Source organism: Hyperolius riggenbachi, chromosome 4, assembly GCF_040937935.1.
Source record: "Hyperolius riggenbachi isolate aHypRig1 chromosome 4, aHypRig1.pri, whole genome shotgun sequence".
Classification (NCBI taxonomy): Eukaryota; Metazoa; Chordata; class Amphibia; order Anura; family Hyperoliidae; genus Hyperolius; species Hyperolius riggenbachi.
In genome coordinates, this window is record NC_090649.1 from 371,055,744 (window position 1) to 371,080,798 (window position 25,055).

A 25,055-nucleotide genomic window follows, 5' to 3' on the forward strand; every position below is an offset into this window, starting at 1 on the left:
TGCAGAGGTAGCAACTGCACCTAGGCCCTTGGGACAGAGGGTCCCCCAAGGGCCCTCCCTCAACCCCATTATTAGCTATTTATTGATCCTGTGCTGGTAATAATCACTTCTATAGATGCTTTGAATATTGGTAATCAATAATAAACTGTTCCCCATCCACTTCTTACACCTTTGAAACTGTGGTTGCCCTTGGCAGGGCTTGGTGTGCCGTATCAAGTGTATATAGAGTGCTTAAGGGGGCCCAATGTAAAAGTTGCACTGGGACCCAGAGTTTCTTAGCTATGCCACTAAACTGGTGAATACTCATAGGTTAATTCAGAATAATGTGGGGGAACTGGAACAGGAAAAAGATCTGTAGGAATTGGTTTCATTTAATTTGTTGAAATTAGTGGATCTAATTGAATACGTTCATAATGATCTTTCCAAAAATCAGCACCTTCATTAATTTCCTCTTTTGCTTGTCACTGATTTCCCCACCAAGAAAGTCAGTGGCGTTCTGTTAATTGGGTGCACAGGAGCGTGGCGCACCGGGTGAGGTCCAGGAAGGGGTGTCAAAAAGGCCAGCCCATCAGGGTTGCCAACCATCCATATATGAATGGGCAGCTAATTGCCCGATCCTTAGTGTGCAATCCACGGTACAAGTAGCCTACTACCCCGGCTGATGGGTCAGAACAAGCATCAGGTCTCCTCTTTTGTTTCTCCTTGTCGCCCACCAATCAGTGACAGTGTTTATGGGCTTGTGCCTCTCTTCCACCAATCAAAGGAGAGAGTCAGCCCTCCCCCACAACACTGTCCCGTTCAACTGATTTCAGCAAGACAGCAGTTTAAATGTCATTCTTTCTCCTCGTTCTTGCTCTCCTTCCTTCTCCCAGCTAGCAGGTACGGTAATCACATAATCTTATGTCCAGAAAGGGGAACAGCTGCCTGCCCTCACATCCGATGGGGAAGAAACAGCAGGAACTGGAGAGGTGATTAATGCCCAGAGTACCGCACTTTTCTATTTGGAGCAGAGGGAGTGAGTGACAGGCTGTCCCCCAGTGCAGTCCTCACCCTCCTACAGCCACATTAAGCACCATACCTTAGTGCCCACTTAGCAGCCATAGGTATGCATGTGCATCATTGTATCACAACATTCTACTGTCTCTAACTTTCACCAGAATCCTACGTCTCCTTACACCCTCCTCAGCACAAGCACTTTACTTTGAAAAGCTCTGAATTCCCTTGTATTATCCAGCACCTCACTCACGATCTTTCTTTTGCACACAAGTACAGCACTGTGCAATGTTTAAGTTCGCTAGTACTGTACTCTGTCGGGATCTCAAGAAATTGTTTAAAGAAGTATTGCATGTCTCTCTGCCTCCCTTCTCTCTACCCTGATACCTCTCTTCTCTCTCCCTTGTTATTCTGCCTCTTTTCTCTCTCCCTGCCTCTCTTTCTCTTCTCTCTCCCCTCTCTCTCCCTGCCTCTCTTCTCTCTCCCGTATTTCTGCCCCTCTCTCTACCTGCCTCTCTTCTCCCTCCCCTGTCTTTCTGCTTCATTTCTCTACCCTGATCCCTCTCTTCTCTATCTCTCTCTTCTGTCTCTCTTCTCCCCCCCCCCCTTGCTTTTGTTTATTTTCTCTGTCTCTCCCCCATTTTTCTGCCTCACTTCTCTCTCCCCGCCTTTCTCTCTCCCTGTCTCTCTTCTCTGTCACGTCTTTCTGCCTGTCTCTCTCCCTGCCTCTCTTCTCTCTCCCCTGTCTTTTAGCCCCTCTCTCTCCCTGGCTCTCTTCTCTCTCCCCTGCCTTTCCCCCAGAGGTGGCCTTAGAGTACGCAGGGCCTGGGGCGAGTGTCATATGCGGTGCCTAGAGACATATGCTGTGGATACACAAACACACACACACACACACACACACACACACACACACACACACACACACACACACACACACACACACACACACACACACACACACATACACATACACATACACATACACATACACATACACACACACACACACACACAGATATGCTGTGGAAACACACGCACACACTGTGGAATCACACACTCTGTATAGGTTAGATAGGTAGGTGCCTGCAGTATAGTTTAGATAAGTAGGTGCCCCCAGTATAGGTTAAATAGGTAGGTGCCCCGCAGTATAGATTACATAGGTGTCTGCAGTATAGATTAGATAGGTGCCTGCAGTATAGATTAAATAGGTGCCTGCAGTATAGATTAGGTAGGTGCCCCGCAGTATAGATTAGATAGGTGCCCTGCAGTATAGATTAGATAGGTGCCTGCAGTATAGATTAGATAGGTGTCCCGCAGTATAGATTAGATAGGTGCCTGCAGTATAGATTAGATAGATAGGTGCCCCGCAGTATAGATTAGATAGGGGCCTGCAGTATAGATTAGATAGATAGGGGCCTGCAGTATAGATTAGATAGATAGGTGCCTGCAGTATAGATTAGATAGGTGCCTGCAGTATAGATTAGATAGGTGCCAGTACATGTTAGATGGGAAGGTGGCTGCAGCAGTGGGGATAGCGGGCATAGTTGTTAAAAACTCACGTTTCTTCTTTCGATGCTCACAGCTTCCATCTATTTCCTGTCCCGGCATCTGTGTATTGGTAACATCGCCCCCTGGGATGACATGACCACATGTCACCACAGGGGGCGCTGTTACAAATACACAGATGCGGGGACAGGAAAGAGATGGAAGCTGTAAGCATCGGAGGAAGGAACTTGAGTTTTCAACAACTATGCCCACTCTCCCCACCGCTGCAGAGAGTTCGGGGCCTCTTCAGGCGCGGGGCCTGGGGCGATTGCCCCACTTGCCACCCCCAAAGGCCGGCTCTGCTTTCCCCCTCTCTCTTCTGCCTCTCTTCTCTCTCCTGTCTTTCTGCCTCTCTCTCTCCCTGCCTCTCTTCTCTCTCCCCTGTCTTTCAGCCTCTCTCTCTCCCTGGCTCTCTTCTCCCTCCCCTGCCTTTCTCCTCTCTCCCTGCCTCTCTTCTCTCTCCCGTCTTTCTGCCTCTCTCTCTCCTTGTCTCTCTTCTTACTCCCATCTTTCAGCCTTTCCCTCTCCCTGGCTCTCTTCTCTCCCCCCTGTCTTCCAGCATCTCTCTCCCTGGCTCTCTTCTCTCTCCCGTCTTTCAGCCTCTCTCTCTCCCTGGCTCTCTTCTCTCTCCCCTGTCTTTCAGCCTCTCTCTCCCTGGCTATCCTCTCCCTGCCCTGTCTTTCAGCCTCTCTCCCTGGCTCTCTCCCCTCTCCCCTGTCTTTCAGCCTCTCTCTGTCTCTGGCTCTCTTCTCTCTCCCCTGACTTTCAGCCCCTCTCTCTCTCTCTGGCTCTCTTCTCTCTCCCCTGTCTTTCAGCCTCTCTCTCTCCCTGGCTCTCTTCTCTCTCCTCACTTTCAGCCTCTCTCTCTCCCTGGCTCTCTTCTCGCAGAGGGGGGGGGGGGAGCTAATACTGGGGCACACCTGGTTGCCTGTACTAGAATACCTGGCCTGGGGGCCAAACCAAGCTTAGGGACACATTTGGCTTGGGAGGGGATAGTTGCCCCTACCTATACTGGGGGCAACTATACCTCCACACCTATAGATTACACACTTACACCTTTCTTTTTTTTTGGGGGGGGGGGTGGCAGGGAGTGTCTTTTAATACCCAGCACAGGGTGTCAAAAACCCTAGGTACTCCACTGAAAAAAGGTCATTATGATTAATCTGATTGGTCTAAAGGAACTGTGGGGAAAGATCACTCATCTTCATAGTATGTGTTGAAAAAAGTCTAGTCTGCTTAAGAGGTCAGAACCATGGCTCCATATAGCATTGCGTCTGCAGGAAATCCAGCACTGTCAGTGTTTGGCCAGATCATTATGTTATGACTAGACCTAGTTAAGCAATGCCTGCTAAGCCAAATTGTCAGGATAGCCCCAAAAGTTGTATATTTAAAACCAGTAACCCTCCAAAGCTTTAAAATTTTTACTGCGTACGTTCCACCCTTCTCATTACAGACAGTTGTAATACAGTGATGGGAAAAACGATTTGCCCCCTTCCTGATTTCTTATTCTTTTGCATGTTTGTCACACTTAAATGTTTCTGCTCATCAAAAACCGTTAACTATTAGTCAAAGAAAAAATAATTTAACACAAAATGCAGTTTTAAATGATGGTTTTTATTATTTAGTGAGAAAAAAACTCACAACCTACATGGCCCTGTGTGAAAAAGAAATTGCCCCCTGAACCTAATAACTGGTTGGGCCACCCTTAGCAGCAATAACTGCAATCAAGCGTTTGCGATAACTTGCAACAAGTCTTTTACAGCGCTCTGGAGGAATTTTGGCCCACTCATCTTTTCAGAATTGTTGTAATTCAGCTTTATTTGAGGGTTTTCTAGCATGAACCGCCTTTTTAAGGTCATGCCACAACATCTCAATAGGATTCAGGTCAGGACTTTGACTAGGCCAGCCCAAAGTCTTCATTTTGTTTTTCTTCAGCCATTCAGAGGTGGATTTGCTGGTGTGTTTTGGGTCATTGTCCTGCTGCAGCACCCAAGATCGCTTCAGCTTGAGTTGACGAACAGATGGCCGGACATTCTCCTTCAGGATTTTTTGGTAGACAGTAGAATTCATGGTTCCATCTATCACAGCAAGCCTTTCAGGTCCTGAAGCAGCAAAACAACCCCAGACCATCACACTACCACCACCATATTTTACTGTTGGTATGCTGTTCTTTTGCTGAAATGCTGTGTTACTTCTACGCCCGATGTAACGGGACACGCACCTTCCAAAAAGTTCAACTTTTGTCTCGTCGTTCCACAAGGTATTTTCCCAAAAGTCTTGGCAATCATTGAGATATTTTTTTAGCAAAATTGAGACTAGCCTTAATGTTCTTTTTGCTTAAAAGTGGTTTGCGCCTTGGATATCTGCCATGCAGGCCTTTTTTGCCCAGTCTCTTTCTTATGGTGGAGTCGACTCGTGAACACTGACCTTAATTGAGGCAAGTGAGGCCTGCAGTTCTTTAGATGTTGTCCTGGGGTCTTTTGTGGCCTCTCGGATGAGTTTTCTCTGCGCTCTCGGGGTAATTTTGGTCGGCCGGCCACTGCTGGGAAGGTTCATCACTGTTCCATGTTTTTGCCATTTGTGGATAATGGCTCTCACTGTGGTTCGCTGGAGTCCCAAAACTTTAGAAATGGCTTTATAACCTTTACCAGACTGATAGATCTCAATTACTTTTGTTCTCATTTATTCCTGAATTTCTTTGGATCTTGGCATGATGTCTAGCTTTTGAGGTGCTTTTGGCCTAGTTCTCTGTGTCAGATAGCTCCTATTTAAGTGATTTCTTGATTGAAACAGGTGTAGCAGTAATCAGGCCTGGGGGTGACTACAGAAATTTAACTCAGGTGTGATAAACCACAGTTAAGTTATTTTTTAAGAAGGGGGCAATCACTTTTTCACACAGGGCCATGTAGATTTGGAGTTTTTTTTCTCACTAAATAATAAAAACCATCATTTAAAACTGCATTTTGTGTTCAATTATGTTTTCTTTGACTAATAGTTAATGGTTTTTGATGAGCAGAAACATTAAGTGTGACAAACATGCAAAAGAATAAGAAATCAGGAAGGGGGCAAATAGTTTTTCACATCACTGTATGCACATGCAGCACTGCCCCCACACAGTGCATATTACAACTGCCTTATACAGATGAGATATGTATGCATTCTCATTCACAGTAACAGTAAAATGGTAGGGACTATCAGGCATATCATTGGTCACGAACAAGCCAGAGTTGTGGCACATTGCAAAGATATCATTGGTTGTTGATGAGCAGGTGGTTGAGAAAAAGGCAGACAGACTGTTGGTCATGAAGAGACAGGGTACAAGGCAGGCAACAGATACTTGGACATGTACAGACAGTAGTCACTAGTGGGAGATGGGGTCAATCTAGAGTCAAATCAAGCAGTTAGGATGATAATAAGGCAAGCAAAGAAAAGGCAAGGTAAAGCCAGAGCAAATCAGGTAGTAGCATGTATTTAGCAACAAGGAGCCAGAGTGTTTGGGAAGAAGACCAAAATGATTTTCCAACTTCCAACAAGCATAGAGGTATTTAAATTGGGTGCAGAGTAACTAGGAAACAGGCATTACATCTCATTGAGGCTAATGTGACCAGCTTAAAGAGACTCTGTAACAAATTTTTCAGCCTTAGTTATTCTATCCTATAAGTTCCTATGCCTGTTCTAATGTGCTCTGGCTTACTACAGCCTTTCCTAATTGCACTGTCTCTGTAATAAATCTCATCTCCTTTCCTCTGTCGTGTCTGTTGGGCTAATGCTTGAATGTGTGGAATGTGCAGGGCTGCTTGTGATTGGTTAGAAGGGATACACACCCTCTGCAGGCCCCCTGCACACTCTGTATGACTCATACACTCTGCTTATATGAGCCTATTACAAGCTGTTTAGTTTGTTTGTAAACACTTCCTGAAACTGTTAATTACAAGCCAGGATTGCAGCAGAGAGTGGCAGAAACAGCACAGAGGGGCACAGAAGAAAATAAGGAATAGAATGGTATGCTTTTTTTTAGTGTAAGAATATTAGAGTACAGATTCTCTTTAAAATTCGCCTGTGACTTAAAAACCAAACCAAACAAGATACTTACCTTGGGAGGGGGAAGCCTCTGGATCCTAATGAGGCTTCCCCTGTCCTTTTCAGCCTGCCCAATCCAGCATTGGCACCCCCGAACAAGCAGCCACAATAATATTTACATTGGCCTGCCTGGGCAGGCACACTAGCAGCTTTCCACTCAGGCTCCAGTGGAAATAGCAGAGCCTGATTGTGTCTGCTATACTGCATGGGCATAGAAGGCTCACACCTGCACAGTAGAGAGGACCTGATTGTGCTCTGCTATCAGCCCCCTTTCTAGGGTCGGGCAGGCTGAGTTACCACTCAGGGTGCAGGGAGGGAGGAGGAAGCAGCGGTCTCGGCTCTCCTTGGGTTCCCTTCCGTGCTCCCCCACCTCCATTGCTGAAATGTATGAGCGGCAGGAAGCGGTAAGTGGAAACTCACCATCCGGGCTCCAAGCAGGGATGATCTACCGTTGGGCTCCTCTCTCTCTAGTGCCCCTTTCTACTTCCTGATTAGTGGAACTAGTAAGAGGCACTAGAGACAGAGGAGCCCAGCTCCATTTCAGCAATCGAGGGAGGAGAATGGAGGGGAACCTAAGGAGAGGGAGGGAGGAGCCGAGACCCCTCCACCGCGTCTGAGTCCCTGCGTGCCGCTACTCTCCCCTCCTTCTAATAATGTAATCCCGCACCCATAGCTTGTTACCTATACTGGGGGCACCTATGCCTGGCTACCTATACTGTGGCACCTATGGCTGGCTACCTATACTGGGGGCACCTATAGCTAGCTACCTATACTGGAGGCACCTATGCCCGGTTACCTATACTGGGGGCACCAATAATAATAATCCTAACATTTGTATGGCGCTTTTTTCCTGTTGGACTCAAAACACTCAAGAGCTGCAGCCACTAAGGATGCACTCAAAGGGCCACCCTGTAGTGTTACGAAGTCTTGCCCAGCTGGTTACTTATACTGGGGCACCTACAGCTGGCTACCTATACTGGGGGCTTCCATGCCTTGCTACTTATACTGGGGCACCTATAACTGGTTACCTATACTAGGGGCACCTACAGATGGCTACCTATACTGGAACACCTGTGGCTAGCTACCTATCCTGGCGGCACCCATGACTGGCTACCTGTACTGGGGGCCACGGGTGTAACGATAGGGGATGCAGCCCATGCTCTTGCAGAGGGGCCCGCTCAGGGCCATTTTTGGGGGCTGGAGGGGTCACAGCATGAGGGGAGAGCTTGGTGGCACGTTGGAGGGGAGGGGGGACGGTCCCCCCGCTCCCTCACCTCAGGCTTTCCCCTCTACGCTCCCCTCCAGCATTGAATAAAGTGTATGCAAGCAGCGGCACATACATGCCTTCTATGCATTCCACGGATGTTCCTCTCTCTAGCTTTTGACGTGACTTCCTGTATAAACAGGAAGTCGCGTCAGACACTAGAGGGATAAACATCCGCGCTGGAGTAATGTAAGGTATGTATCTGCCGCTGCCTGCATACGCTTTATTCAATGCTGGAGGGGAGTGCAGAGGGGAGAGCCCGAGGTGAGGGAGGGGGGGGGTTCGTTCTCCCTCCCCACCGACGTGCCACCAAACTCTCCCCTCATGCTGCGACCCCTCCAGCCCCCCAAAAATTGTCCTGAGCGGGCCCCGGGGGGAGGGGGGGCCCTCTCAGAATTTCTGCAGGGGGGCCCGGCGATTCCTAGTTACGCCCCTGCTGGGGGCACCGATAATAATAATCTTAACATTTGTATAGCGCTTTTGTTAGGAATTATGCATTCCCTTCTCCTGCCTGCTGGTGGCAGTATTTACTTGGATTACCCTGGACTTTCACTGTGCCACCAGAAGAGGGTTATATGAACCCTGAATGAGCAGCCCTGAAGTTCTGCCTTCCACCAGCAGGTGGTTCCATGCTGCCTGTACTAAGGACTTGCAGTTCTTTGTCTGGCCTGTAGAGGCCTCTAATGGGACTTTGGTCAATTACCAAAAGCTGCTTCCTGTTTCATGGACTATATAAAACTGCCTATTCCTCCAAGTAATTGCCAGATTAGCCTATTCATTATAGGTCTAAGTTCCTGGACACTCTTGAAACCTGATTCCTGTTCCTTGTACCTTGCTTGCTGATCTGTTTACCTGTTGCTGAACCTTGCTAGTCCTGACTTTGCCTCTGCTCATTCCTCTGTACCTTGTTTATATCTGATTTACTGCTGCTGACCTTGATACTCCTACTTGACCTGTCTTTGCCTGCTCCCTGTAATACCACACTATTGTATATATTATCCTGTGTATATTTGCTTGTCAATAGTTAGTCAGATAGTCAGGGTTTGGTTGTATGTGTGCACACTGTTTTGTCTGGTTTGTGGGAGTTTCACTGTATATATTGTGTTTGCATATGGTTTGCATCTTATTTACATGATAGGGTTTTTAATAAACACCTTTTGCACACTACAAGTCCGGTCTCAGTGTCAGTATTCTGCAAACTTCGTTGTCGTTCTGTGCATTATCTGTTTGAGTCCAACAGGGAAAAAGCTGTTACGGAACTAAGCCCTCAAGAGCTGCAGACACTAAGGACGCACTCAAGGGGCCACCCTGCAGTGTTAGGAGATCTTGCCCAAGGACTTCTTACTGAATAGGTAATTATCCTAGCCAGGATTTGATCCCTGGTCTCCCATGTCAAAGGCAGACATAACCAGTACACTATTCAGCCACTACAGCTGGTTACGTATACTCAGGCACCTACAGCTGGCTACTTATACTGGGGGCTTCCATACCTTGCTACCTATACTGTGGCACCTATAGCTGGCTACCTCTACTTGGGCACCTGTGGCTAGCTACCAATACTGGCGGCACCCATGACTAGATTCCTATACTGTAGCAACTATAGCTGGATATCTATACTGGAAGCACCTATAGCTGGCTACCTGTACTGGGGGACCCCTGCCTGGCTACCTGTACTGGGGCACCTATAGCTGGATATCTATACTGGAGGCACCTATAGCTGGCTACCTGTACCGTGGACACCCATGCCTGGATACCAATACTGGGGCACCTATAGCTGGATATCTATACTGGAGGCACCCATAGCTGGCTATCTATACTGGGGCACCAATAGCTGGCTACCTGTACTGGGGGCACCCATGCCTGGATATCTATACTAGGGAAACTATAGTTTGCTAGGGTGGTGCAATTTTTACACCCTCACCCGGGAGCAATTTAGCCTAGAAACTGCCCTATCTGCTATTTCCATCGGAGCAGAACGCTGCTAAGGCGCTGCAGACGTTTGGGGTACCAGTGCTGGATCACCTCTGCTGAGGAGGACAGGGGAAGATGCTTTAGGATCCAGTGGCTTCTCCCTCCTTTTTTCTATTCAGGGTTACTTTAAAGTAAGTTTGCTTGTGAATATTGTAGTAATAAAATCAGTTTTAGGTAGGGTTTTGGTTACCACCTTTTAATCTTGTGTAAAACTATTGATACAATTAATTAATTTCAGAAATTTTCAGTTTATGGGTCAAGTTCAGGTTAGGCTTAGACTCCTTTCCCACAATATATGTTGCATTGTGCATCCTAAACAATAGGATTGCAATGTAAAGTTGCATCGCAGCCTAACGGTGCGAAGCGACTCATACAGTGCTGCATACAGTCCATGCACTTTATGCATGAACTGCACGTGGCATGTGGTAATGCAACGCCTGCTTAGTGTTACCCTCTCGGAAATTGTTGCACCTCAAAAGTCACAGTGTGAAAGCCCCCATTGAAATATACTAATATTGTCCATTCTGCCGTGGCGCAACCTGTGTAGTGTGAAAGGAGCCTTAATGGAATGGTTTTGGTGTACGAATGAGTACAAAAATAGCTTTACATAGAATTCTAAACTGAACAGATCTGGGAAGCTCTGGTGTTTGCTTATTTAGAGTAAATAAGCGTGCTCAACAAAAATTAAAAGTGTTTCATATTTCACATTAACTAAGAGTCAGCACTCAAAAGTTTATTCAATTCACCCATTGTCCTATAAAATAGGTAAGTGTCTGACTCTGAACCATCCCTTGTGGTGGTTTTGTCCGAAGCCTTGCTGAACCTGCTCCCAGCTTTGTGGCCATGCCCAGCTCTGTTGCTGCTGCCCACCTCAACTTTGGTGGCCGCCTGGGAAATGCAACAAAACGGGAAACTGATTTGGCAAGGCTTCAGGCCAAACATCCATCGTGCTTTTGCCAATTAGGGGCAGGGCTTAAGACACTTAACTACTTCAGCAAGCAAGTGGGCTCTAACCTCCACCCCTTAACACAGGCCACACCCCTTACACCAGGCCCCCCCTTTTCACATTAACTAGTGCCCCTAGCATCCTGTCCATGGTTACAGCGCATCACTGTGTGTGACGCGCCAGACCGTACCAGCCTGTAACATGACAAGGACGCCACTGTAACCACGGAGAGGATGCTGGGGGCACATTGAGGAAGAGAGAAATCAGCTATAGAACATCGAGAGCTAGTGAGTTTCCTGTCATACACGCAGGGTTGGACTGGGATACTAAGGGCCCAACAGAAAAGCTTTAGCCTGGGGCCCGCTGCCCCGCCCCGACAGACCCTCCCTCCCATTATGGGCTCACATGTGCGTGTACTCTAGAAATTTTGCAAAATATATATATATATATATGTGTGTGTGTGTGTGTGTGTGTGTGTGTGTGTGTGTGTGTGTGTGTGTGTGTGTGTGTGTGTGTGTATATATATATATATATATATATATATATATATATATATATATATATATATATATATACACATAATTTTGTAGGACAGTAGATTATGGTAGAGAATAGATTATGAGTACTTCTGAGGACAGTCCCTGGGTGTCACCACACACTGGAATATCGACGTGGTCCTGATGGGTCATGGGCAGACTTAAAAATACACAAAATAACAAAAAAAATACACAAAATAAGTAGCGGTGTTATTCACAGAGAGTGGGTCCGACCAGATACATTTTAGATAAAATAATCAAGTAGTTACATGACTCATGATAATTCATCAAGTAGTCAAATGCCGCAAAATAAAAATATTAAATAGTCCAATGCTATCCAACTTCGTGGGCATGGAGGGCCATTTTTTTTCCAGACCACATGGTGGAGGGCCGACCTCCCCAAAGAAAAAAAAAATCTAGCAGCAGTTTCCCCTAACAATGCAACCAGATTATCAGCAGATTTCCCCTCGCAATGCAATCAGATTGTTGGGAGATTTCCCCTCAAAATGCAACCATATTGTCGGCAGATTTCCCCCCAAAATGCAACCAGATTGTCGGCAGATTTGCCCTCAAAATGCAACCATATTGTCGGCAGATTTCCCCTCAAAAAGCAACCAGATTGTCGTCAGATTTCCCCCCAAAATGCAACCAGATTGTCGGCAGATTTCCCCCCAAAATGCAATCCCCCCTTAGTGTATATAGGCTTAGGCTACTAGTCTTGCAGTCGCAGATCCCCTTTTAGTGTATTTAGGCAGCAGATCCCCCCCCCCCCCCATTAGTTTATCTAGCAACATAAGCATATTCCCCCTTTAGCGTAGGGAGGTTGGGGATGGGGAGCCTTACTTCTTGCTGGACAGTCTTCTCTTCTTACTGTCTGCAGAGCAGTCTGCAGACTTAGTGCCAGTGTAGGTGCCAGGATTCTGGGAGCAGGAGAGGAGAAGGACTCGTCGTCACTCAGGACATTGTCACAGGGCTGAGTGGCACACATGCTGCACACTTCTCTGCAGCAGCCTGAGGCTCAGCGTGCCTCCGTCCATCCTGATTCCTGACATATAGCTATAAGTCCCCCCTCAGTATAGGTAGCCAGGCATAGGTGACCCAGTAAAGGTAGCCAGCTATAGATCCCCCCAGTATAAGTTAGCCAGGTAGGTGCCCCCAGTATAGGTAGCCAGTATACTTGCCCCAGTATAGGTTAGATAAGCATTTGTCCCAGCTTTAGGTTAGATAGGTAGGTTCCCCCAGTACAGGTTAGATAGGTAGCTGCCCCCAGTGTTTAGGTTAGATAGGTAGGTACCTGTAATATAGATTAGATAGGTAGCTGCCCCAGTATAGGTTAGATAGGTAGGTACCCGCAATATAGGTTAGATAGGTAGCTAGCTGCCCCCAGTATAGATTAGATAGGTAGCTGCCCCCAGTATAGGTTAGATAGGTAGGTAGCCACAATATAGGTTAGATAGGTAGGTGCCTCCAGTATAGATTAGATAGGTAGCTGACCCCAGTATAGATTAGATAGGTAGATGCCCCAGTATAGATTAGATAGGTAGCTGCCCCCAGTATAGATTAGATAGGTAGCTGCCCCCAGTATAGATTAGATAGGTAGCTGCCCCCCAGTATAGGTTAGATAGGTAGCTGCCCCAGTATAGGTTAGATAGGTAGCTGCCCCCAGTATAGGTTAGATAGGTAGGTGCCCCCAGTATAGATTAGATAGGTAGGTGCCCCCCCGTATAGATTAGATAGGTAGCTGTCCCCAGTATAGATTAGATAGGTAGCTGCCCCCCAGTATAGGTTAGATAGGTAGGTGCCCCCAGTATTGGCTAGATAGGTAGCTGCCCTCAGTATAGGTTAGATAGGTAGGTGCCCCCTGTATAGATTAGATAGGTAGCTGCCCCCCAGTATAGGTTAGATAGGTAGGTGCCAACAGTATTGGCTAGATAGGTAGCTTCCCCCAGTATAGATTAGATAGGTAGGTACGCTCCCCTCATAGTGTAGGGGGGAGCCGCAGCCGTGGGGAGGGCAGCCCGACCTCTCCCTCCCTTCCTCTCCGGGCCACCCTCTGTGCTTCCCTCTCCGATGCAGACTGCAGCAGGAAGCAATGCAGAGAGAACAACTCACCTCCCTGGTTACCCGCCTGTAACACATACGCTGCCTGTAGGTACAAGTCTAAAGTCCCTAATGGTAAATCCGGTCCTGGTGCAGCAGCTTTGCCTACTATTGTGCAGGCAAACACTGTATAGCTGCTGATACTTCGCATTCTGCTTAGTGAATTCCCATAAAGTCATCAACAGCAGTATATTTCCTGCTTAGTGAATCTATATACAGCAAGGTTTTGGTATACATGACTTTAAGATGGAAAGGACCCTAAAAGCACAAGGATTTTTATTATCTGCAGTGTGCAACAGTGTAGAGCCTTCAGTGAGCTGGATAGGAATAGCAATACAGTAAAGCCTTTACATTGTTTCATGCAAGGGTTAAAAGCACAGTCTGCTCCAGCACGGGTCTACATGGATGTAGACAGCAGCCGCACCTCTAGAGGGCACTCTCAAATCACTTACAAGCACACAGCCTTTTCAGCTAGATGTGTTATTTTTCACCCTAAATACACTTAACTGTAAAGTTTATTTCTATGTATATGGTGTAAAAGCTACAATAAACTATGTTTAAAAAAATATGCATTGTTCTCTTTCAGTCCTTTACTGAAAGTAAGAGAAGGGCAAAAGGTGAGCACATTGGATATGTCGTCCTTGAGTCATTAGGTAAGGGATGAAATTTCCTGGAATTAAGCCATAGCAGGAACTCTGGTTTCAGTTAGAGCTGTCAGCAGATAAACAAATTTCCAGGCAGTTTTAATTTAGTTCGTTTAATTTTGGCCCAATTTGATTAGAATAGGAGATTAGGAATTGCAGAGTAGTCGATAGACGTTCTTAACATAAGGCAGCATGGCTTGAAGACGTAACGACTATGTAAAACAATGCAGTGGTGGCGGAGTGTGGTCATTCTGACGACTATAAGTTACAAGCAGATGCATGAACTCTGTGACATCAAACAGCAGATTAGCCTGAACTGGTCACAGAGTTGTCAACCTGAAATTAGAGCAGCTGACCTGCCTAGCTACAGTCACCAGACTCGTACTTCAAACTTGTTCCTTGTTTGATAAATCATCACTTGACCAAAAAGAAAATCACAGTGCTCTTGTCTCTTGTAGCTTGGGGAACTGTTAGTACGCAGAATCTGCACATACGAATTATTGCTCGAGACAAAACCAAAAAATTGAACTATCTATTATAAACTTGTTAGGTGAAAATCAAAATGAGAGGAAAATTGGGACTTGTCCTGCTGATGAACTTTTAAAGGGCAATTGAAGCGAGAGCTATATGCATACAGCTATATTTATTTCATTTTAAACCATACCAGTTGCCTGGCCGGCCTGCGGATCTATTTGGCTGCAATAGTGTCCGAATAACACCAGAAACAAGCATGCAGCTAATCTTTTCAGATCTGACAATAATGTCAGAAACATCTGATCTGCATATGCTTGTTCAGAGTCCAACAGGTAAAAGTGTTAAGCCTCGTACAGACATCAGATCATATCATTTTTAACGATCGTTGCCAACTTGATCTAACGACTATTGTTCTCAAAAAGTGTGCAAACGATCGTTAATCTAAACGACCAACAAGAGCAGTCATTGGTAAAGAACGATCCATCCTGCCAGATCACTTTGAAAAATTATTGTTAAATGATTGTTGTGTGTGTACAACGATCATTCGTGCATTGATCATTTTACAAAGTTTATGCATGCTCAAGCATAGAAAATAGACTAGTAGTTGTAACTATCCTTGTATTTTGTAGCTAAAAAATGTAAATATGATAAATGTATTTATGATGTGTATATATTTGTAGGTGTATATAGGATGTGTGTGTACATATATAAATATATATATTAATATGTTATAATATATATATTAATATTAAGAACACAGTTTCCTGTGAACGATTGCATCGTTAGCAACATTTTTGAAACGACTAATGTCTGATTATGTCACTTCTACATGCACGCAATGATCGTTACTGACCAAATGACACAGTCGGCTATTCATTTTTTTAACAATCATCGGTTGTTTATTTATCTGCTGTTGTTCAAAACGAACGATTGTTATCGTATGTCTGTATGTACCATTAGAGGCAGAAGATCAGTAGGACTGCCAGGTAACCGATGCTTCGAGGAAACCTAAACCGTTTGAGATTCGCTTACCTGGGGCTTCTCCCAGCCTCCTGTAGCCGTCCTGTCTTGCGCCATTCCTCAACGATCCTCTGTTCCCCCGCTGCAGCTAAGTTTCCTTTTTGCTGATCCATAGTTGGCGGGCCACTGCACCTGCGCAGCCCTGGCCAAGTGTATCTTACTTCTCATCCGTCTTCTATTGCGGAGGGAAACGCGAAAAAAATTTACATGGCCAGGCGCCGACTCAGCAAAAACTAAACTTACCCGCGACGGTGGAACGGAGGATCATTGATCACTGGCGTGGGACAGGGCGGCTGCAGGGGTCTTGGGGTATGGGTTTTTTTTGTTTTGTTTTTATGGTCTAAAACCTCATAAAAAATTGCAGTTTTTAGACCCTAAATCCGGAAATAATCATGACGCTAGGGAGGTTAAAAGGAAATAATTATGGCAGCCTCAGTATACCTCTGACTTCAGTTGTCCTTTAAAAAATTCCCACGCTGTCATAATAATACTTCAGTATCAACAGTTTCTAAATTGCATAGTTGCATCAAGAGTGGCACCAAGGCAGTTTCTAGGCTAAAATGCACCCAGGGCGAGGGTGTAAAAATTGCGCCCCCCCCCCCTGCGGGTATAGGTGCCCCAGTATAGGTTAGCCAGGTCTAGTTGCACTCAGTATAGGTCCCCCCAGTATAGGTAGCCAGGAATAGGTACCCTAGTATAGGTAGCCAGCTATAGGTCCCCCCAGTATAGGTAGCCAGGCATAGGTGCCCCAGTATAGTTGCCCCCAGTATAGGTTAGCCAGGTAGGTGCCTCCAGTATAGGTAGCCAGTATAGTTGCCCCCAGTATAGGTAGCCAGTATAGTTGCCCCCAGTATAGGTTAGATAGGCAGGCGCTCCCAGTATAAGTTAGATAGGTAGGTGCCCCCAGTACAGGTTAGCTAGGTAGGTGCCTCTAAAATAGGTAGCCAGAATAGTTGCCCCCAGCATAGGTTAGATAGGTAGGTGCCCTCAGTATAGGTTAGTAAGGTAGGTCCCTCCAATATAGTTAGCCAGTATAGTTGCCACCAGTATAGGCTAGCTAGGTAGGTAGGTGCCCCCAATACAGGTTAGATAAGTAAGTGCCCCCAATATAGGTTAGATAGGTAGCTTCCCCCCAGTATAGGTTAGATCAGTAGCTGCCCCCCCAGTATAGGTTAGATTAGGTAGGTGCCCCCCAGTATAGGTTAGATAGGTAGCTGCCCCCAGTAAAGGTTAGATTAGGAAGCTGCCCCCCAGTATAGGTTAGATAGGTAGCTGCCCCCCAGTATAGGTTATATTAGGTAGCTACCCCCCAGTATAGGTTAGATAGGTAGCTGCCCCCCAGTATAGGTTAGATTAGGTAGCTGCCCCCCAGTATAGGTTAGATTAGGTAGCTGCCCCCCCTGTATAGGTTAGATAGGTAGCTGTGCCCCCAGTATAGGTTAGATTAGGTAGCTGCCCCCCAGTATAGGTTAGATAGGTAGCTGCCCCCAGTATAGGTTAGATTAGGTAGGTGCCCCCCAAGTATAGGTTAGATTGGTAGCTGCCCCACCCCGTATAGGTTAGATAGGTAGCTGCCCCCCAGTATAGGTTAGATTAGGTAGCTGCCCCCAGTATAGGTTAGATTAGGTAGCTGCCCCCCAGTATAAGTTAGGTAGGTGGTTAGGTAGGTAGCCCCCCAATAATGGAGGGGGGAGCTGCAGCCGCGGGAGGGCAGCCCGACCTCTCCCTCCCTTCCTCTCCTCGGGCCGCCCTCCATGCTCCCCCTCAGATGCAGAGTGATTGCAGTAGGGAAGCGCTGTAAATAGTAACTCACCTCCCTGGTCGCCGATCACTCACTTGCCGCCGGTCTCCTGCTCTGCATAGACGCGTATACACACACTGCTTCCTGCTAAACAGGAAGCAGCGTGTGTATACACGGCTATGCAGAGAGGAGACCAGCGGCTAGTGAGTGATCAGCGAATGGAAAAAGGGAGGTGAGTTACTATTTACAGTGCTTCCCTGCTGCAATCACTCTGCATCTAAAAGGGGGGGGAGCACTGAGGGCGGCCCGAGGAGAGGAAGGAAGGGAGAGGTCAGGTTGCCCTTCCCACGGCTGCGGCTCCCCCCTCCATTACAGCGCCCCCTCCCAATAGCGCTCAGGGCGGACGCACAGCTGCACAGCCCCTAGAAACGGGCCTGCGTGGCACAAAGCCAGTGTGGCCACTTTCTAGTAAGAGTTCCTGCATCATTTATTCACAGCATATTACAAGAAGCAACCCGGAAACTCTAATTTTCTTGTAGAAAGCAATGACCACGACCATTTTGAAATTCCTGAAAGTGTAGTTTCCAGTGCATATGTTTGTTATGGCCGTGGTCAAATTTCGGTGCAGGGTAAAGCCGAAAGACAGATCACCCTCCCTGCCTGGGTGGCGTTAATGCTATTTGCCCAGCGAGTTGTCACAACTCAGGAGGAATACGTAGTTTGGACACCGGCTATTGCTGGCTGCTGAATTACCTCTTTTTTTTTGTAATTTGAGCTCTGGCTATTGCCGGTGCCAAAATGAGTCACCAAGTACTGCTATAGCCGTAATTTTCATTACGGCCCATGGCGGCATTCAAAGCGTCAATTAGCTTTCTGCCAATGGGAAGCAAATGAAAAAAGGACTAATGTTGTTGTCAATAGTCATCCATAGCAACTATTCCTAACTATCATTAGTCAAGCAAGTCAGTGCAAGAAGGACTATTAACATTGCTTGCAAAGGAGAGTGCATGCCAATTGTATCAATGCATGCACATTGTATTGTTGCATGCAAGTGACATTGGCCTCAATTCACTAAGATCATGCTGGAGATAATAAGGCAAGAGAAAACTTACCTCCACACAGTAAGAGAGTTATCTTATCTCTTCATTCCTTACATTACCTCCTCTGTAGTTAATTTACCTCCTCTGTAGTTATTTTCACAGGCAGTTAATAAACAGCCTGTCTGTAACTGTGGAGTTATTTTAAGGATTGAAGAGTTAACTTAAAGACAGAAGAGTTAACTTTAGGTTTGCCTGAGGTAAACTGTTTCCTGAATAATACATGCCTTATCACCATGGTGACCACTCTAGAAACGTTATTAAAGACAGGAGATAAGGTTAGTGAATTGAGGCCATTGCCTTTTTTTCATACAAGGGGCTTGATTCACAAAACGGTGCTAACTATTAGCACGGCTTTTCACGTGTTAACACAAATTTTTTGCGCGTTAACGTAAATTGAACGCGACCGCTAACGCGTGAAAACATTGTGAAAACCGTTATCATACAAAATTTCACGCGAATCACTTTTCACAGAATGCTAACAGTTAGCACTGTTTTGTGAATCAAGCCCAATATATTTAGTGATTTTTACTACTGTTTCTTTGAGGGAATTGTACCAATTTACAATATAGAGTGCATGCTAATTGCATTGAGCCATGCAAACTGTATTGGTGCATGCAAATTGCATTCTGAGTGCTTTTAAAAACGCCAGCGTTTTGAAAAGCGCTTGACTAATGTATTTGAATGGGAGGGATCACACCAGAGCATTGCGATTTTCTCCCAAATGCAAATGTGGGTCCTGCAGTATTTCTGCACTTTTCTGAGGCGATTCAGCCTCAATGTTGAGTATAGGAAAGTAGAAAATCGCTCTGAAAAGTGCTAGAACAGAGCGATTTTCCAAGTGTTTTTGTTACAGAAGCTGTTCAGTTTCAGCTCTGCTGTAACAAAAATAAAAAAAGCTACACCAAAACGCTCCAAAAATCTCTAGGCACGGTTAGAAAATTGTTAGGCACAGGCCTAGATTCACTCTTTAAAAACACTTATAAAAGCGCTGAGCATTTGCGATTATGCTACCACTTTTAGGCGTGCACTGGCCTTTACTTTGTACATGCAAATAACTGTAGGCTAGGTTTACAGTTAACGTTGCTTTGCATTCGCTGTGACAGCATGAATGCAATGGAATGGGAAAGCGCCACATGTTAACAGTACAGTGAAGCATACAGTTAATGGAAAATATGCTTCACTGTCACTGTTAATGTGCGCATTTAGTGAATAATGCCACTCACTGTTACACCGCAAAGCTTCCTCTGCACTGGGAAAAATGCAGAGGAAGTGCACTGCAGTGTGGCAAACTGCAGTATGAAGCGTCGGTTATGCCGCAATGCCTATTGTGAACAAAGCCTAAGGGTTAATAGACAGTTTGTGTCACATGATGCACCTTTGGGTATGGTCTGTGATTATATATGAGTAAGGATTGATCTATGTACACTAGAAGAAAGACCAGAAGGTCTGTAGCCTTAGTGTGCTTCTGTCTACAGTACGATATTAATTGCAAGGCCACTTGTGCTGCCCCATTTCAGCTTATTATATTTACTAAGTAGAGCCACCAGTAGATTGCATACAGTATTAATATAAACTTTAGTCACATAGACATGTAGGAGGCATGATGCCCAACAGGGATTAGAACTCAGGGCTGGCATTGTACAGTTGTGTTGCTAGGCTGCAGGCTAGTGACGTGTTCTGTTGCTATGGGGGTTGAAACGACATGGTGGGATGTCACGCTGTGGCCATGGTGAGTAGGGAGAACAATGCTCTCGGTCAATGGCTATCCAAAATCAATCCGCTGGGCTGGTCGCTAGTCAAGAATCTGTCAGGGGGCATCGGTGGGCCTCTGCAGAGCTAGATTCTTGGCAGAGGCAGTTGTCATTGGCCACCTCGGCTGAGTTTTATCAAGGGAGTGTTTATGAAGCTTTTGAAAGATGGGTTTATTGTTTTAAATGTGCTTGTTAGTGTATACCTTCAGCTACATCAACAGGCATCTCAGTACTACATGATTACAAATTGTTGACTTATGTCAAGTGACGGTCATGTCTAATTAAGTATTTTCAGTAAGCCAAATAGAATCAATAAATCAATTTGCAGTCACACTCCCTTGATAATAAACATGTGCCTCTTTAGTGGATGTGCATCATTAATCAGTGCTGATTTGACTAAACTATAAACTTAAATTATATGCTCATGCATACATAGGTTTTACAGTAATACCCAAATACTGTATAAAGGCAGCAATGACACAGGCAGCATGCAATGCGTGCTTATTTGCTACTTAACCCTAGGTATAACATTAATTCAGTGTACTTTTGGTACAGGTGTGAAAATGTCAAATACATTATAGATATGCTATCATTCACTACAAAAGTAAATTAACCAGCACAATAATAACCATAGTCATGTCTTCTGGAATTTATTGATCACACAAAGCATTCATCTGTAGACCTAACCATGGAGGTGATGACGACTTTTTAGTATATCCCTGTGGGATCTGGAGTGACGTCTTCACAGAAGCTACTCGAGTTAGTCTTGTTGACCAGCCCTTCTCTCCCACTCGTTTTATAGGAGCATGTTTCAGCCTCAGACTATTAAATGCGAAGAGCAGAGCTTGGCTGACAAGTACACAACTTGCAGTGTCAGGGGGAGAGCAGTAAAAGATCAAAGCCAACTTCAGCAGCAACACGTCCCTCTCCAGTGGGACTCGGAATTTCAGCACCAAGGATAGCACACTTGCAACGGGAAAAGTTCTCAGTGCTCCGTTTTATAAAACAAGGACATACAACAAGAAAGAGCAGAGCTATTTTTTCTTGGTAAGTACATCAAAGATCTAGTACAGTATTGCTGATTCCAATGCTAGGTTCTGCATCAACAGCTGGCTACTGCTGTTTATAGAGCAACTGTAGCTTTCACAACTTAATTAGAAGTAAAATGTATTTAAAAGAAACTATGGTAGTTTTAGTAAGTGGATGAAACTATGTATGGCATGTAACCTTACTTTAGTTACTAAAACATATTCATGCTATTAAATTATAGATTGGTATAAAAAAGTCTTTTCTTTTTTTTTGTATTAACCCTGTAATAGAACTCAGAAATAAACCAAATGAGAGGGGAAAAAAGAGAAGTAACACTATCTTGATAGTATATGAACAGCAAGTTATCATCACCTAGACAGTTATAGGTCTGAATCTATATACAGTATATATATATATATATATATATATATATATATATATTTTTTTTTTTTTTCAGTAATCTGAAAAAGGTGGTAATTGGCATGAATTTCTGCTTTATGTTTCTCACTTAAATTGCACCTTTTACATCACTGTGATTCAATGTAACAAGTGGTTTGTGCTTCAACAGAGGTGAAGTTATGGAACACAGAACCATCTTCCACCTTATGGTGACTCTCACCTTATTCAGCTTTTTCTATCTCCGAGCACTGGCATTACCACCTCTAGGGTCTTATACTAGTAGCAGGTAAGCTTTTTTCTTTACAAAGAAATCCAATGTAAAACTAACTGAACAGTTGTGTGCTTTTGTTGGTTTTTCAGTGAGAGTACTGACATCATGATATGTTGCTAATCCCATATGTAAACTATGATAAACGCATGTCATACATGTAAAATGTATGATCTTTCAGACCAAAGAAAATACATGACTCTCACATAGGTTGGTGTCCTATGAGTGGTTTGAGAGCCACATGTAGTCTCTCACCTACCCCAGACATTTATCCAGCTGAATGCCTATCTGAACCTTTCTTATGTTATATAATCAATATAAAGTTGAAACTAAGCTGCAGTCAAACACTTTTTGTAAACTTTTTAAGTCTGTTTTCTTCAAGACTAGTATGAATTATAACCACTTTTTGTATTGCAATGTGGGTCATAGAATAATTTTAGGAAGCTTTGGCTTACCTGCACAATGCCAAAATTAAGTACATAAGGAGATTTTTGATAGTCCCCTTGTTTTCATCATGGTAACAACAAGATAAACAAGGGTCTACCCTTGAGATGTAATTAGAAGAAATAGTTTGCAATCTCATTACGAATATGCACAACATCAAAACACATTTTTTATGCTTGTGGGTATTTTTTATGAGTTTATTGGTGGTTGACACCAGCCACTGCTTCAGTTATTCTGTCAGGGAAATGTATTCTTAAAACATCTGGTGGTCTGCTGCCAAAAATAGTATTAGTATGGATTGCAAAAGGATAGGAATCTATTAAGTAGTTAGTGGTATACAGGTTATTACAAGTGGAAACAGTAAGAAGCATGAAGAACTTGGTGTAAAAAGGCTTAATACACATGACATGCAAAAGATAACACCTTCATGTTTTCTCCATAATGTTTTGACATTTTGGTCCATATTATGCTGTTTATAAGTGGTACCCTGTTTGATATAGTTCAGCAGGGGGTATCCATGTATGTGATTTTATATCTAAGAACAAAAACTGAAATGAAGCAGAGATGGTGTATCTGTGCTATGTGTTCTTGGAACATTCTGTCTAATACAATTGTAGTGAATGTGCCTATGTAATACATTTTGATTTAATAACCAAGTGGTGTACATTTACAGATTACAAAATGAAGCATGTATCTTTTCCCATCTTACAGTCTCCCTACTGTTTTTTGCACTTAAAGTCATGCTGAAGCTTTTTAGTATTTGCTTTACTTAAAGTCACTGAAGAAAGCAGAAAGCCCTCTGTTGTGCTTGTTCAGTTATATCTAATACAGTTAGTGTTCAAAGAATAATATGGGGAGTTGCTGCATTAGTGCAGCAATGTAGCTGATAAGCTTCCCAGCAAAGTGAAACACAGCCTATTAACCTCTTTAGCGGTAATTCCTAGTCAGGCTCGGGACGGAAATCCGCAGCTCAGAGCAGTAATCCCGTGCCTGAGTGAGTTATATGCAGGGGCTGCTGCAGGTCTCTCTGTGGCATGTTTTTTTTTTCTTGTTTTTAGGGTCTAAAAGCTTGTGAAAAAATTGCACTGCTTTTAGACCCTAAATCTGAAAAAATCATAACACCAGGGAGTTTAATCCTGTCAGTAAAGTTTTATCAAATAACTGTATATCCCAAGAAGTCCTTAAAGTATGGCTCATCTGCAGAAGCAGAGGAGAAATTTTGACCATAGTGACAAAAGCTATCACTGATCCTAAGAAGTTGTAGGCAAATCAAAAAGAAGGTTCACATTTGGAATGAATTCAACTAACCTCTAGAATAGTGTAAGGTATTTAACATATACAGTATGTAATAGTGATATGACTCCTCGTTGTTGCAGAAAAAAACATTTCTCACGGCACAAGAAGACCTTTATTCATCACCTCCACATAATACTCCAGTTAAAACTGTACTTTAGAAATGTAATTTCAGGAGAAAATCAGGGTGACCTCAGTGACCTTGGAGCTGTTTTGCAATGATTGCTCCACTCTGGCTATTAGTAAAGTATTACTGTCAAATTATCATTTGTAAAATAACAGAAAGCAGGGTTTATTGGTTATTCTTCTAATGGTACCATAAAACAAGGGAGAAGTGTAAACAATTTACAACAAATTAGTACATGGCCAGAATAAGAGCAAAACAAAATTAAATGAGTTTTCATGTTAGGAATACTTTCAGGAAGGGAGTACTTACCGTAGTAATCAATTGATTTAAAGAAAAACGATAAATTGACCATGAATCACCATAGAGATTATAATAAAAAGGTAATAGTGAAAAATATTAGTTCAATGAAAAAAAAAGTCAGCATGATAAAATATTGGCTTGTAAATATTATATCATAGCAACCAAATTAGATTTAATCTGTATAGAATTATGATCTGCCAGGGTAATGAAGGCTAATTTTGATCAGATGCCATGGGTTACTGTCTATAGCACATTATCCCAGCTTATTAAATACATTTTACTAGTTATCTAAGCATAAACAAAGTGACTGTAGTTGCAATATGAAAATGACAGGTTGCTATGATACAACTTTGGGACTTCAAAATAAGCATCTGTACATATATTCGCATGTGACGACTGGCTTAATGCTTGGAAATTGGCTGAGCATTACAGGGACAGAGAGGTATAAGGATGGTGGGGAGGAGATACTGCAGCACCTAGCATGGAATAGCAGGGAACTGGTGCAGCAGATTGGGCCTGTAGGAATCACAGAGGACTAGGAATGGTCGTAAATTCCCATTTCCGATTCTGCTGAAATTCCGATTTCTGCCAATGCCAATTTACGATTTTCCAATTTCCAAGAAGTATTTTTTTTTGTCATTTTTTTTGCATCAGAGTATGCAAACATTACAAAAAAAAATCAGAAAATCAGAAAAACGTAATCTTGTGATTGGTCTAAAATTACCTTAGTAATCTGATTTTTGTGAAAAAATTCTGAATTCTCTGACTGGTCCAGTGCTTCCAAGTTCTGTGATTGGGTTAAATAAAGTTGCTGTAAATCAGATTCCAGCGGAATTCTGATTTCCGTTTTCCGAGTCCCATTGGGAAATGCAGAAAAATTGAATTCCGCAGAATCGGAATGAGTATTCCTACGGAGGACCACAAATTGGATAATTTAGTGTGGTATATTAAAACTGCACTTTTTATTTTATTGAACTTTTATAAACTGGATAGTGTACTGTTTAAGGGCTCTGCCTCTGACACAGGAGAC

The 25,055-nt window shown here is 44.1% G+C and overlaps 1 protein-coding gene across 2 annotated transcripts in view; it reads left to right on the plus strand.

Annotated features, from left to right (window-relative positions):
• Positions 1–20,963: 20,963 nt before the first annotated feature.
• The window catches only part of VIP (vasoactive intestinal peptide), a 35,474-nt gene continuing 31,382 nt past the window's right edge, over positions 20,964–25,055 (plus strand). For both annotated transcript variants that reach the window (XM_068279553.1, XM_068279552.1), the window contains exons 1-2: positions 20,964–21,212; positions 21,763–21,879. In XM_068279553.1, coding sequence (XP_068135654.1) covers positions 21,773–21,879 — 107 coding nt within the window. In that variant the 5' untranslated portion in view covers positions 20,964–21,212; positions 21,763–21,772. The remainder of the gene's footprint in view (positions 21,213–21,762; positions 21,880–25,055) is intronic.